The sequence below is a fragment of the Paroedura picta genome, chromosome 12, assembly GCF_049243985.1.
Source record: "Paroedura picta isolate Pp20150507F chromosome 12, Ppicta_v3.0, whole genome shotgun sequence".
Taxonomy (NCBI): Eukaryota; Metazoa; Chordata; class Lepidosauria; order Squamata; family Gekkonidae; genus Paroedura; species Paroedura picta.
The window spans coordinates 15,043,025-15,058,875 of record NC_135380.1 but is presented as its reverse complement, the minus strand read 5'-3'; the positions used below and the strand labels follow the sequence as shown (position 1 = coordinate 15,058,875).

Genomic DNA, 15,851 nt, shown 5'->3' with positions numbered 1-15,851 from the left:
TGTAATTAATAATAACAATAATATATTGTTTTACCGTTTTTACAGGTATTATTCAAATACTAGCCCCCACATAAAAATGTGAACTTGAGGGCAGTTTTAAACCACGCTTGATTTATTTTTTTACTCTAAGAAGAGAGTTCAGTTGAAATATGCACTGCGACTAGCACATAAAATTAACCAAGGGTACCGCACAGAAAATGTTTACTACTAAATGAAAGTTGAAAAATGCACACCACATTCAGAACCTGCCCAGAATGTGGCTATTGTGTGCTTTTTGTATTCTGCTGGAATGTTCATTAAAAACAGACATTTTTGTTAGCTCTTTTGAGTGTTACCGCAGAGGAAAGAACAGTAATATCTTCCCTAAAAAAATAAATACCATAGTTTAAGACCCTGGATAATTTTCTGGGGTAGGGGCAGGGATCATTTAACAGCAGAGGCCAGTTTTAGATTTCTTTTTTAATTATTTCAAACTATTCTTTCTCTGCTTTGAACTCTTATCATACAGAATCATGGGGTGGCAAAAGCATTTGTGTGATGTCTTTAAACTAGCATTTAAGCTGGAGAGCTCCCCTGCGCACAGCGGCCATGTGCACTAAATTAACACACCAAGCCATGCAAGTGCTGTCCTGGAATGCTCAACAATAAGCACACCTAGTGGTGCTTTCGCCTCAGCGCTGCCCCATTTAAAATCAGACCTAACAAACCAACTGGAGCCTAAGATGCTGTCAAATGTTTCGGCGCTCTCCTGGTACGCACTCCTGATTCTAAATTAACCACTAATGGTGACTAGCAGCCAAGAACAAAGACGCCTTATATTTTCTCCAGTTCAATGGTAGTTTTTGATCTGTCTTGTGGAGTGCCAAAGGAAAAAAAAAAAAAACTAATGCCCCAGGATATGAGCGATGATAAGCACTAGAGAATCGGTGGATTTGTGTTGTATCAGAAGCCTTCTTGTCAAGCACAATTCTGGAGACTTTAATCTCTTGTTATGATAATACCCTGAAAGGAACTGATAACACTGCAAGTTCCAGCGGAAGATTTAAACAAAACAAAAAAAATTAAAGCGTAAAAACAATAAGGACTATTCTTATGGAAACTCTCCCCCTCCCTTTCCAGCTTTAGAACTTGTCATTTCTAAGGCGGGGGAGGGGGGGAGATAAAACTTTGATAGTGCTTCTTTTTTTGTCATGACCCAGCTTATTTCTCCTGTGATTTCACATGACAAGACAGATTGCATAACCCTGATGAAAGACTCAAGTATTATTAGTTTTCTCCAGCAGTGTTTAAATAGAGAGGGGGAAGGGGAGGAAAAAACCTAGGCTTCATGAAAGCTCTCTTTCAAGACCATTGGTTTCGATAGAAACTTTGTAATGCAGGTTTTGCACCTTACTTACAGATCCTGAAGTCAGGGAAATTTTTAAAAGAACCTCTATTATACCAGTCTGTCTTTTCAGCACCAAACAGTGCTGACTAACTTAAGTACTTCTAGTGGAAAAGGAGATCGGAAAAAGTCTTCAACAAAAATCTCTACCAACAATGTACTAGGTAGCTTGTACAGCGTGTGTTAAGACAGAGTTACCAGACTTACACATGCATACACCCCCCCCCTTTGGTTTCCAGTTTGATTGGGGGAACCCCACAGATTTCTACCTAATATGATTCTCCGGTGTGATAGCTCAAACCCCACCCCACCCAAAAAAGGGATACATAATATTGGAGGCTGATCATGATTAGGAGTGCATGCTGGAGACTTGATGGCACAAGAGCATGACCATGCACTAGTGATGTTACTAGCACATACTAAGTGCTTTCATACCTGGTAATTGGAAAAGGAATAATATCAGCACCTTTTTCTTGTCCCTTGTTCTGCTCCCAAGGGAGCAGTTGCAACTAGAGAAGAAGCATTAGGGAAAGAGTTAACCTTGCCTTGTCCTAGGTCCACAGCCCAAATCCATATCACACTCCTTGTCAGTTCAAAATCCATGTCAGAGATCCAATCATGAATTTCTCGTATTACATGTAATGTAGTGCCTGGGCCAAGCAATACAACTAAACATAACTGGCCTGTTCAGTGGCCCACATGTATTGACTGTATTCTCTAGAACAGTGGACTTCAACCAAAAGATGTCATGCATTCTGCCTTTCTTTGCAGCAGGACATCTTGGATCTTCATGTCTGCAAGACCACCTCCCCCCCCCCATGCTCTGCCAGGTCAGCATCACACATCTGAGCAAGGCTTCTACAGTTGCCAAATTCCAAATAGGCAGAACCAACAACTGCCTGCATACATGGCCTTCTCGGTTGTGATCCCCATCCTATGGAACAACCTGCCTGGGAAAGTCAGGAAGGAATCTGCTCTTTTTGTTTTCTACAAACTATGCCAAACAGAATTATTCAAGAGGGTTTTGCTACCCAGGCTACACAACTGCACTATGCTCAATGATTCACAATGTTGCTTAGATCAGTTAGCATGGACTATGGTGTCTAGCTTGCTGAATCCTACTATCTAATGTTCACATCATTTAATGTGCTGATGCTTACCCTTTGATTCGGTTACGTTTGTAGATTTCGGAGCGGTTCTACAACCCTAATCCTATTGTATGATTTACTGGATGTCCCATTCTGTTGACTGTATTGACTCATTGTGTAATCCACCTTGAGGCCAAGTGAGAAAAGTGGACTTAAAATAAAATGGAATAAAAGTCAATAAAGCTTGAAGTAACACGGTGTGGAAGAAGGTCAAATTTACAGAATTAGATTAATCTCTCCACCACAACAGCAAGCTACTTGGTTCCTGGTTCCTGTCCTTCCTTCTGTTTTTGTGTTCTATCCATGGTCCTGGATTTGCCAAAAGCCCCCTTTCTGTCATATGACTCAAATGCCACATCACGTCATATCACATGTTTGCACTCAGGAAGTCCAACAACCATCTTCTTAAAGTTGGCTCCAGAAAAAACCTACAATCAAAGTTCCTTGGCTGACATGCAGGGATTCCTTCCCAGACAAATCTGAAAATCTCCCAAAAGTAGAAACCTGGAAAACTTTCAAATTCAGAATGTAAATTTAGATTCAAAATGTTGTAATAAGTCAGCTGCCATAAATGATCTTCCTGCCCTACTAGAGCTGCAAGAACATCACCATGATACGCCTCTGCCACTGAGAACAATAAAAGATGCCTTGGTCAATGAGACCATACTTGTCTCATACTTGTCTCTCTCTTTGACAAGCAATGATGGCACAACTTGGATTTGTGCTACTTCTTTATTCTGTATTCCACTAATTCTACACAGAAGATGAGAGGGATTATGGCTGGGACCCATCGAATCCAAACATGTGAGTGCTCAAGGAGGTCCCCCCCTTTACCACCTACAAGGTCCTTAGTTCAACTAAAATTTCACATAGCATCCACCCAAGTGACCTTGGAAGGCATACAAGTAGGAGTTGAAGGCCTAACCTTCCCTCATTGACCCCACTGATACCCACAGGGTTGTTCCTTCTGAACACTGGCAACTACATCCTATGGTTATATTAGTCCCCATCCCAATGACCCCATCATGACAAGTTCCAAGGTCCCTGCCTTGGATAAGATCAAGCTTTAGGGCAGAGGTGAATGGATATACTTTCCCAGGACTTAGATTGGCTGCCTGAGCCGCAAGTCCATTATCATATGACCGGTTAATGTCCTTTCAGAAACAAGACATTTTTCTTTCAGATTTCAAGGGACAGGCTGATACATGTTTGCTCTGGGCCAAAATAAGTGATGATTGATCCCTGTTCTTACCAAGAGAACATGACTAACTGTCATTTCAACTGGACAGTCCTGTTGCTGCCTGGACACTTAAACTACAGAGGCAGTTTAGCGGCAGTGATTACATCAGTGGCCTCCAATGCAATGCCTGTGAGCACCATGGCATCAGCCAACACCTTTCCTAACACCAGCCAACACCTTTCCTAACACCTGCCATGTTTTTAGGCTCTTTACTGAGCCTAGGATCTTACTGGCATGATTAAAGTCAAGTTGTGGCAGCCATTTTGTGGCTGTGCCAATTATGCTGTTTCAAGCTCAGAAGAGCTGTGGAACCCTGGGTTATGTTAATGGAACCCTATCAGTGTACATCTAGATTTATATAATTAGTTTAGGCATACACTGTTTTTATTTATTGATTATTTGCCTTATAGACTGCCGCTCTCCACAAGTGGGCTTGGGACAGTTTAAAAGCCCACAAATCGCCACACCCCTCCCAGCCATCTTCAGTCTTGCCTGCAGGACTGGTTTCAAGCAAGGCAATATATGCCACACAAGAAAGGAGGGGGCCTGAGAGAAGAAGAGGAAGGTCCACATGATATTAGGCCGCTGTTGCCTTGATAGGCCTGGTGCCATCTTACAGGCCCTGTGGAAGTGACAACTCCTTCAGGGCTCTGATCTTCACTGGAGACTCATTCCACCAGACAGCCCTGGTTCTGGTCAAGGTCAAGCAGATGTCTTTGAGTCCAGAGATTAGCAACAGTAGGAATACTAATGATATTCCTGTGCGGAATGCTGGTTATAACACAAGATCACCAGGATCTAAGGCATTCCTTACCTTCTTCCTCAGGCAGCCAGAAGCATGGCCTCATTAACCTAGTTTGAGATGACACCCTACTGGCCACTAACACTGCCTTCGCCCTTTGAGCTTCTGGAAAACCAGGTTCCATAGCTGGCATACCATTTAGCACTGCAGGGTGTTTTCAGTGGTATCACACACTGTGCGGACCCAGGGACATCCAGCGTTCCTGAGAACCTTTGAAATGGCTTTCCCTCCTCCTGAAGCAATAGTCAGCAAATTTATGCTTTATACAGCTACCAAGCAAACACCCCAGTGGGAACTCACTATGTTTGAAGCAGTCATTGTAGTTGCCAAGTTAAGGGGACCAAAAGAAAGCAACAATACACTGGAGCATAATTCCCTATTTCCCACTGGCTTTCAATGGAAATTAGTCCCTTAATTGGGGGGGGGGGGAACATTCCAGACCACCTTTCTGTTTAAGATTATTCTGGCTGTGGCCTTTCAACATACAGGTTCATCTCTTCACCATAAGCTTAGTGCTCTGGCTACAAAACAAGGCGCACATCATGTTCACATTGCCTTCCGCACAGGGCAAACCACATGATTTCTTTGGTGTATAACACAGAGACAGATTTATCCGGTAGATGCCCCCTAAAGGAAAGCAGCACAAGCCTGGTGTGCGTGGAAGATCTCTGCAATGAGACGCACCATGCGCAACACCTCCATGGGGAGAAGCAATTTTCAACATGCACACACACAATATTTTCCTCTGTTTCACTCTCCCCACAGAGTCCTTTTGGAGTCTCTTGCCCAAAGCATCTAAAACTGCTGTACAACTCTGAAAAAAAATGTTTCTGGACAGATAACAATTTTTAAAGGTCTTATTAAGCTTCTGACCCTTTCCTGTATCTATAACACCAAGTCACTTCTGGACTGCAGCTCACAACTAGAGCCACCTCACATGTTTGACAGCATCAAACCAGTTAATCCCCACTGAATCCTACAGATGCAGGTTATTTCCAAGCCAATCTCACTTGTCCAGACACCAGAACAGAAAACTCCTCAAAGGTGACAGCTCAGCACAGAAAAAAAAAGTGTGAACAGAGTACAATGATATATACAAAGATAAAACAAGATTATGAAAAGAAGAAAAGTTGGTTCTTATATGCTGCTTTTCTCTACCCAAAGGAGTCTCTAAATGGCTTACAATTGCCTTTCCTTTCCTCTCCCCACAACAGACACCCTGTGAGGTGGTTGAGGCTGAGAGAGCCCTGATATCACTGCTCGGTCAGAACAGCTTTATCAGTGCTGTGGAGAGCCCAAGGTCACCCAGCTGGCTGCATGTGGGAGAGCGTAGAATTAAACCTGGCTCCCCAGATTAGAAGTCCACACTCCTAACCACTACACCAAGTAAACAGTACTATGAAGTTACCAAAAAATAAATATCAACAGCATCTGGGTAGCCTTTTGTATGTGTTTTTATTTGGTGAGTTTTATATGCTACTTGTCACCTCAAGTCCTGTTCAGGGGAGAGAGAACAGGATATAAATTTGATAACCCACTGTTTTTTTCAACCACTTTCAAATCTATTTCAACCAAAAAATACATCAGTGAAGAAGCTGCCAGTTCTTCTGTGGAAAGGGGTGCCGGCCTCCAGGAGGGACCTGGCAATGCCCTGGAATTATGGCTCATCCCTTGACTACAGAGATCAGAGTCTCTGTGGCCTTCTCCCTCACTGGGATCCCTGCTCTCCCCAGGCTCTCCCCTGAATCTTAAGGAATTTCCAAACCTGGCTCTGGCAACCCTACCTGTGGCATCCGCAAGCCTCACCCCTTTTATCTGCACAAAGCATAAAAGCCCTCCCATCAACACCAAAAGCCACAACAAAATCTGACCCACTTCAGCAGCAGTGAACGGTATACTAGCAACAACCCATCAGGAACACAGAGTTAAGCTTTGTGGCCTTTGGACTTTAAGGCCACTCAAAATATCAGAATGCAGGTCTGCAGTTACCCCCAGCCTGAGAATCAAATTTCATTATACCCAGGCTGCATGTAACACTAGCCCAATGGTCACTGCTCCCCTCTAAAGCATTGTCCATGGGAGGTAGTTAGCTATGGAGATGTAGTGGGAAGACGTGTTCAATTTCCTTTCAAATCCCCATTCAGCAGCTCGCCTGGTAGCCTTTCCTCTCAGCCTATCCTACCGTGCAGGGCTGCAGTGAAGGTCGAGCAGAAGAGTGGACAGCCATGTAAAATGCCGAATTTCTTAGAGGGAGTGAGGGGGACAAGTGCAAGAGGTAGACAGTCTCGCTCGCTCTCCCTTCCACTCACCTCCCTTTCCCATCAGGTTTCTCTCCCACCCAAGCCATTCTTCTAATGCATAAATATGGAAACCTGCAAAGGGGCAGGAGCAAAAGGGGACGTGCATGGAACAATTTACAAGAAGTCGTAAAACTTAATTTGGTTTCAAGACGCCAACATGCAATGTACATTAACAGAAACAGTCTCTTTGCAGGCGATCACAATATTAGGAAAGTTCTGGCGATGCCATACAGGAGACACTTGAAGCCCTTTTAAAGCAGAAATGGAAAATGAAATAAGGGCCTGTTTGCTATAAATGAATCCAGCCATCTGCTTCACTAAAAGCAGCGGCAGCATGCTAAGCAACAGAAACTGCAGCCTCTGGTGTCAAGATTCCACTCTGGAGCTCAAAACCCCACATTTCCCCAGCAAGCCAGCCTAAAAATACAGGAGTAAAAAGCAGCCTCACGTTTCCTCAAGGGAACCCTTGATCCACAAGCAATTTTCCATCTTAGGGTATGACAGCATGCTATTGGTGCCTGCTTTCTGCAGTTTTGCCACCAAAGTTATTACATTAGCCGCTCCGTTCCACCTCCTGGAAGCTAATCCTGAAAAGGCGGATCACGGAAGACGACGGTCCTCATAGCACAGCTGGCAGTCCCCTCTGTAGACTGAGAAAAAGGTTCTCCACCCGGGGAAGAGATACAGATGTGAGCAGAACAATGGCGAGGTGATCTGAACCTCTCTTTTCAGTGAATTATTGAGGGACCACAGCAGGGCGAAGCTTTGGGCTATTTCAAGGGTGGCTAACCTGCGGCTCTCCAGATGTCCATGGACTTCTATTACCATGGACATCTGCAGGGGTTCATGGTAATAGTAGTCCATTGGCATCTGGGGAGCTACAGTTTGCCATGCCCATGGACAGGGGGTCCCACCCTATCCCAGGCGTTCCCATACTGAATGAGGAAGATTGAAGCCCAGTTTTTATATCATTGGGACCACAGTATTGGTCCTGGTTCGGATTAGCTAAATCAGATTGGGGAGCATATTGTTGAGTTTACACCGCCATCTTTATAATTGTTGACATCTGGGATAATGTTTTCTTAATGTTTTTAATGGGATTTTATGGGTTATTCTGTTTTATGGTTTTTATTCTGTAAGCCGCCTCGAGGCGACATTTGTCAAGAGAGGCGGGATACAAATTTAATAAATAAATAAAATATCTGGCCACTGTTGAAAACATGATTCTAGACTCGATGGTTTGGATCTAGCATCAGGGAGCAGGAAACTCTGAAGCCACTACTTAAAGCAAACCAAGTGGTTAGCCCCATGCATACCGACAGCTGCAGAAATTTTACATTACTGTCAAATGCTTTGGAGTTGGATATGGGCTTAGTAGACCAGCTAGGAGTATGTGAGAAGAACTGACCCTCTAAAACAAGGGTAGTCAACCTGTGGTCCTCCAGATGTTCATGGACTACAATTCCCATGAGCCCCTGCCAGCAAACACTGGCAGGGGCTCGTGGAAATTGTAGTCCATGAACACCTGGAGGACCACAGGTTGACTACCCCTGCTCTAAAAGGTCCCAACCCTTTCAGTGACCCAATCTCTTAGCAGGCTTCTCTTTTCCTCCCACCCTTAACGCAGGACAGAGAGCTCCCTGCCCAGAGCTTTATTATAAAGCTAATGCTGTTGTATTTGTCAAAACCTGCCCTGTGTGGCTGTGAATATAACTGATGGATGGCACGAGTACAATCCAAATTGTAATGAAATATCTGAGGCAGACTTTTACAAGAGATGACATTGTGTAGGTCAGCAAAGCAAAGAAGCATCTCTGGAGCCATCTCACTGGAAAAGTCGGCAAGTTCCATTCACAAAAGGAGGGGAAAGCAAAGAGATTAATGACTACATTGGCCTGTGTCTAAGACAAGATCTATGAACCTCTTGCAGCCTGCCTCCAGTGCCAACGAGCAACTTTCCCTGAAGAAAAACACACAGAAGGTACCCATGACCCCAACTGCTGGATTCAGAATGTACTCCTGTTCAAGAAGTATGGGCAAAACTAGAAATGCTGTAGGGCTCAGGGCTGCCACTGAAAACAGAAAGCTGCATCCTGTTCTCCCCATCATTCTCTAACATTTAGAAGAAGGAGGAGGAGGAGAAGGAGAAGAAGGAAGGGAGAAGGAGAAGAAGAATTGGTTCTTATATGCCACTTTTCTCTACCCGAAAGAAGCTCAAAGCGGCTTACAGTCACCTTCCCTTTCCTCTCCCCACAACAGACACCCTGTGAGGGAGGTGAGGCTAGAGAACCCTGATATTCCTGCTCAGTCAGAACAGTTTTATCAGTGCTATGGCGAGCCCAAGGTCACCATGCTGGTTGCATGTGGGGGAGAGGGGGGGGCGCAGAATTGAACCCGGCTCACCAGATTAGAAGTCTGCACTCCTAACCACTACACCAAACTGGTTCTCTTTAGGGTGGGACATCCTATGTTCCCCTTTCTAGATACAGTATAAAGAAAAAGAAAGGGTGCAGAGTTGATGATATCAGCCTAGCTGGTGTAGTGCTTGGAGTGCTGAGCTAGGAGACCCCACCTCAAATCCCTACCTAGCAATGATGCCCATGAGGTAAACTAACCTACCTATCTAGGGTAGTTAAATGGGACAAAACGGAAGAGAGAATCACCCTAAGGTGCATGAGGGAAAGGAAGAATAGAATGTAGCAGACAGGGACCTATCCCTGTGATGAGAATTTCTTCCCCCTGTCTCTAGGAATGACAGTGATATGAGTCCAAACTTGTAATATTTCTCCCCTTCTACCACCTCAAATGTGGTCTGCCTCGTCTTGAAGTCTCATTTCCCCCTTTTCCTTACAACTCATAGCAAAGAGCAGAGGCTGGTGACGGGTGCTGTGAGACACTTTTCCCCTTAAGCCAAAAATAATATAAAGCTGGAGAGTTATAGACCTTAAAAAGTAACAAGTTTTAAATTCTAGCATCATCTTTCATGGACTTATACCTACAATTGAGCTCTAGTCCACGAAAGTTTATACTGGAACAAAAAAAAAAAAAAACCACCCTGACTTTTAAAGTGTTACTGCTAATTTCTGCTGAAATCACAGCAAGGCCAGCTACAGACATGAAGGGCAAACATATCAGAATGTTAAACATCCAGCTACTCGATATTAATTCTAGCAACAGGCACTGGCCTGCAGATCATTGTCATGAGCAAACACATATTACTCAAATGTTTGAGCGTACCAATTATTCCCCCATCCATTCCTCATACAGTTTTGCAAGCTAGAAGAATTTCTGCATGTTATAGATGAAACTGAATCTCAAGAGGAAAAGGTGATTAAATACATTCCCTGCAACTTTGTGATGATACACAGATATGAAATGCCACCTAAGCAAAAGCCCAAATGCTGTCCACCTACCCAATGCCTCTAGCAACATACAGTCGGTTGAATTCTATTTTGTCCCTGCTAAGATGATGGAAATCACACAAGCATATCCAGTTCTGAATATGTTGTGAACTTGGGACAATAATAAGGACCCAGGCCCAACATTTTGGTTATCCAAAGAATTATGGGGTGGGCCTAGAAAACATTTTGAGCTCTCAGTCCAAACTGTGTCCATAATCTGGGAGTAAAAGCAGGATCAACCTCACAAGATTACTGCATGAATGAGGCATATAGAAGTTACAAAGCACCTTACAAAAAGTTGCAATAAAAACACTGAGATGTCTGCCCTTGGTATTATTAAATCTGAGTTTACAAACGGAATTCACACGGCAGCACCTGACCACCCCAGCAGACTCTCATAATCGCCGATGAATGAGTTTATCGAGTGTGCCTTATTGCCAGAAATCAGAAGCCGCACAGGGGACCTCAAGCCGAACTGGCAATGCAAAGGCAGAGTCAGAAAGAAACCTTCCAGCTATTACTTATAACCAGTGTGGTCACCAAACTGCAGAAACCTTAGCAGAAAAATATGAATATGAATTGATTCAACTAGCAGAAATTGGTGTGCAAATGCAAAATGTTGTGGGGAAAGCACTCTTCTTTTCAGAAAATTAACAAGCCATTGGGATTTTTAATAATGTCCTTTATTCCAAGCAGAAAAACAGTAATTAAACCAAGTAGGGAAAGAGCACTGCAAATCAGCAAGCATTCCAGTAAATAAAAAATAGTCACCCCACAAAAAAAGTAAAAAGGAGATGTTAAATAAATCTGCTGTTAAATAAATCATAAAATACACCTATTAAAAATTCTAAAGACATCAATGAGACCCACAGCCCTAAGGTTGAGTGTGTAAACATCTCAGTACTGATGAATGTTTCTTGGCCAAGCACATGGCCTACAAGAAACATACTGTGAGCCTTCATCTTCTGTTTCAGAAAAAGCAACCCAAAGTTGTGAGGAATCAATCATACTAGCTCAGCCTCTGACCTGCCCTCACTGACAGGCAAGCTTCTCCATCCTCCAAATATCCCCAGTGACTGCTTCAAATGAAAGCTTATAGTTCTCTTTTGTTTGGACACCACTAACACACCTTTATCTCAACAATATTAGCTTATAGTTGCTACATAACTTCAAGACCTCACGCACCTTAAGAATGGGGGGGGGGGGGATGGACAAGGGGATGACATGGGGCTGCTGTTCTTCAAGCCAAGATTTCAAATGAACTAACTCTCTTGCATTTGCAAAGTACAAGTTATCGGGATGGGTACCGGCCACTGAGATCCTTTTTCAGGCAAGGCTAGCCTCCCTCTCTGATGCTGACTTGGTTGGCAAGTGACGGAAGAAGAGAGCTTCTGGTAAGATTCTAGGAAGGTGAGCCCTTGCATTGGACAACTGAAAAATATGCTGTTCCACATTAACTGGCAGCTCTCTTTTTCCAAAGCAAAAAATTAAACAACTAAACAATCAACTAAACCAGGGGTAGTGAACCTGTGGTCCTCCAGATGTTCATGGACTACAATTCCCATGAGCCCCTGCCAGCGTTCGCTGGCAGGGGCTCATGGGAATTGTAGTCCATGAACATCTGGAGGACCACAGGTTGACTGCCCCTGAACTAAACCGTTCCCCCCAACTTTAGCATGGATATGACTTTAAGGCTAGGGAGAAAAAAAGCAAGAATATTTTGGCTACTGCAAAAGAAACGGGTGTTTCATGTGTAGCACTTCAAAGTTACAGGCTTCTGTGCCTTAAGAAATCAATGAAACCAGCACCTTCCAAGGTTCTGTTCTACTCAGCCTATAAACAGGAGAGGGGTTTTTTTTTGGGGGGGGGAGCTTGAAAGAGAATTCATCAACACATGCAACTTGAACAGGATTTAGGTGCATCGCCTAATGCTTCTGAAATAATTTCACTTGCTACCCTCGTCCCCCCCACTTGAGAACTCCCCCCTGTGGAATGCCCGATCGCTTCTAGGTGGCTTTAAGACAACTTCATAAACTGTAATTGTGCAGCTCGATGGATCAGTAGCCAGGGTTAAGTGCTTGGCTACAGCTTTGGCTGCACACTATATAGCAATCCCCCCCCCCCAAAAAAAAAACCCAAGGAAAGAGGCTGCAATGGGGCTAAAAATACTCTCCCATCTCTCACAGCCACGTCTAAAAACAAGTCCACAGCAGCCAGGTACCCAAAGCATCCGGCTCGGTGGTAAACTGCAATTAAAAAGCTTTTGAGAGCCAGCAGAGAGGAGGAAGAGGGACGTTGCTATGCATCAGGCGAGGATGGATTCCAGATGCCAGCGTTGGCCCAGCCCTATTTATTCACACTCAGGATATTCTTCCTGAGCGGCGCAGGGTCAAACTCCTTAACCTCCCACCCTCCTGGTACACATTTTGCTTGGCAGGATAAATTTATAGGCACGGTTTCTTCCCGTAAGCCCTACATAAAACACACACACAAAAGGGGTGGGGGGAGGACAGAAGAGGGTCCTTTCGGCTCCTCGGCCACAAGTTCACTTCTCGTTTGGCTCAGCTTCAGTTCTAGGCCCCCCAGAGACCTTCGGCAAAAGCAGACCCCTTGATGCACATGTCTCCTCAATGCCCTCCTTTGCCCGGGCCAAATCAGCGCATGTCATTTTCCAAGAGACAGACTGGACAAGGAGAAGCGACTGGGGCTGGAGGGTGACCTGCCCAAGACCGGTGTCACAGGTTGCAGGTGGCGCCCCAAACCCCAAGGTAAACGGACAGGGAGAAGACAGGTCTCAGTGGTCCACTTAAGGGGTTGACATGAGCAACATGCAGGCTAGTGCTGGCAAGTCCTTGATTATAATCCAGAGCGGCTGCAGGGAAACGACCAGCCTCCATACCAACACACAGGCTCGCAAGCGCCAGGGAAACCCGAGCCATGCCGATGGATGGAGCCAAAATCTCGTTCACTCCAGAAAACGGTGGAGGCTCCCAATAGCCGGCTTGCCCTCCGCACTGTGACAGATGCGCATCCCGCAAGCCGGAGAGTCTGCGAGGAACTCTCCTCCCGCGCATGAACGGTGTGGGCCGTCGGTGCAGTTCGTGGGAACCCTTTTTGCAGGGCGGGACGCCAGAGAAGTGACCTGCGCATGGATGTGCCGGGGCCAAAAAAGATGCTATTTGGTGAAATGAGGAAGAGGCGGCTGCCTGGAGGGGATCGCTTCGCAAGGGGACCGAAGTTGTCGCCCGCGGAAGATGCTCACACGCACACACCCGACACGCTTGAACACCATGCTCGCACCGGCTCTTCCCGAAACCAGTAAGCATCATCATCATCATAAATACTCCATCGCGCCCACGCTTGTCCATGCCCTGCCGCAGAAGCAGCCTCCTAGAGACGCCCATCTGATGGGGCAGCCCAAGCAGCCCAGCCGCACCGAGCGATCCGGAGTCACTTCGCTTGGCCCTTCGCGGGGGGGAAAGTGGGAAGATCCTTGGCGAGCACTGCAGTCGTCGTGTCGTGCCCCCCCCCAACGCCACCCAGCCATCCGCTCTCCCGCTCCGCGGTGGCGCAACCGGTGGGCCATCCCCCCCCCCTCCCCAATCCGGAGCGGCCCTCGGACGCCCCCGGCCTCGGAGCGCACTCACCTCGCAGGGCTCCGGCCCCGCCGAGCGCTCCCGCCAGCAGCCACAGCCCGAGCCAGAGGGGGCGCCGCCGACCTCCCGCCCTCATGGTGCGCCGCCCCGCAGCCGACCAAGTCCCCGCGCCGCGAGCAGGCGCTGCCTCGCCGCCACCAGCTCCTCTCCCGCCCGCCGCCCGGCACCAGACTGGAGCCGGCAGCCGCGCGCCTGCCGCCCGAGGAGACCCCCCTCCTCCCCGGCAGCCAATTAGGCGAGGGCGGGGCGGGGCCAGCGGTCGACAAGAAGAGGGGGCGGGGCCCGGGCCGAGGCCGGCCAGCCCCACCGGCGTGGGAGCCAGGCGCCTGGCCAGGCAGGCAGGCACGGAAGAAGCGCGGCTCTTGCGCCACCAGCCCGGAAAGGTGCGCAGGGCGCGCGGCGCTTGGGTGCTCGGCCGCCGGGCTGGGATGGCCGCTGGGTCGGAGGCGCTGCTGCTGCTGCTGCTGCTGCTCAACGGGGAGTGCGGAGCCCAGGGCGGCAAAGCGAGCCGCTGGCGATGCCAACTTTTCCCCTTCCTTCCTCCCTTCGCGCCCTCTTGGGGCTTTCGCGCTCTCCTCCCGGCTGCTCCGTCTTTTCTTTCCTTCCCCCCTTTCCTTTCTCGGGCTGCCTTTTCGCCGCGAGCGCGCTTTATTTTCCTCGCCCGCCGTTTGTTAAAATTGTTGCTTCTCCTCCCGCGCGTTGGCTGGTTCTTCCTCATTGTTTTCCCTCCCGTTTCACTTTCCTTTCCGAACCTGGATTCCACTCTCCATTTTTCCCCACCTCCTTTCCTTTAATTCCCTGGGAGAGCAACGGAATGCCAATATAATCATTATTCGTGTATGCCGTCTTTCCCAATCCGACTCAGGGCGGCTCACAATAAACAATTTGCTAATGCATATGCAATGAATTATTTTTGAAAAATAACATTTAAACTAACTCTGTTTCCAGAATATATCAAGGGGAGTGGCCTCACGTTTCCAGAATATATCATGGGTGGGGGCTTCTTGATTTTGAAGAGGCGGCAGGGATAGTCAAAACTGCGGCCCTCCAGATGTCCATGGACTACAATTCCCATGAGCCGGCAGGGGCTCATGGGAAATGTAGTCCATGGACATCTGGAGGGCTGCAGTTTGACTACCCCTGCGCTAATGGTTTAGATGGGGTCTTGGAAGTTAAGCAGGGTTGATCCAGGGATGCTATACAGAGGCAGGCAGTGGCATACCCCCCCTTAATGCATCACCTTGGAAACCCAATGAAGGGTTGCCATAGATGAGATGGCATTTTCCACCACTGCCATGCATTTCAGCTCTGCTTTTGTTTTAATTATGTGTTTTTAAGGGGCTTTAAAATGTAACTTTATGGTTAATTTGTTTACCACCTTGGTGGATTTTGTGAAGATGGAGGGATTCAATGTAGAACAAGAGTCTGTTCTTATATGCTGCTTTTCTCTATCCGAAAGAGCCTCAAAGCAGCTTACAATCACCTTTTCTTTCCCCACAACAGACACCCTGTGAGGTAGGTGAGGCTGAGAGAGCCCTGATATTCCTGCTCAGTCAGAACAGCTCTATCAGGGCTGTGGCAAGCTCAAGGTCACCCAGCTGGCTGCATGTGGGGGAGCAGGGAATAAAACACAGCTCACCAGATTAGAAGGCACCACTCTTAATTCCTACACCAAGCTGTAGTTTAGTAGGCAGTGCTAATGTCTGAAACACATGGGTTGAGATCTCCATTCAGCCAGGAAGCAGAATGAACTCGGACTAGCCTTTGTCTTTCTCCACCTCGCAGGGTTGTTGTGAGAATAAAATGAGAGAAACATGTATGCTACCTTGAGCCCTTTGGAGGATTAAAGAGGGGGAAATGAGTAGATTTAAAATGTTTCCAAGCCCATCTTTACTCTAGGCCATTTTCATTATTTACTTC

At 46.7% G+C, this 15,851-nt stretch overlaps 1 protein-coding gene across 3 annotated transcripts in view; it reads right to left on the bottom strand.

Moving 5' to 3' along the window:
• The window catches only part of UNC5D (unc-5 netrin receptor D), a 365,178-nt gene extending 351,090 nt beyond the window's left edge, over window positions 1–14,088 (bottom strand). For all 3 annotated transcript variants that reach the window (XM_077307138.1, XM_077307140.1, XM_077307139.1), the window contains exon 1: window positions 13,923–14,088. In XM_077307138.1, the coding sequence (XP_077163253.1) occupies window positions 13,923–14,007 (85 nt within the window). In that variant the 5' untranslated portion in view covers window positions 14,008–14,088. The remainder of the gene's footprint in view (window positions 1–13,922) is intronic.
• Between the last annotated feature and the right edge of the window lie 1,763 nt (window positions 14,089–15,851).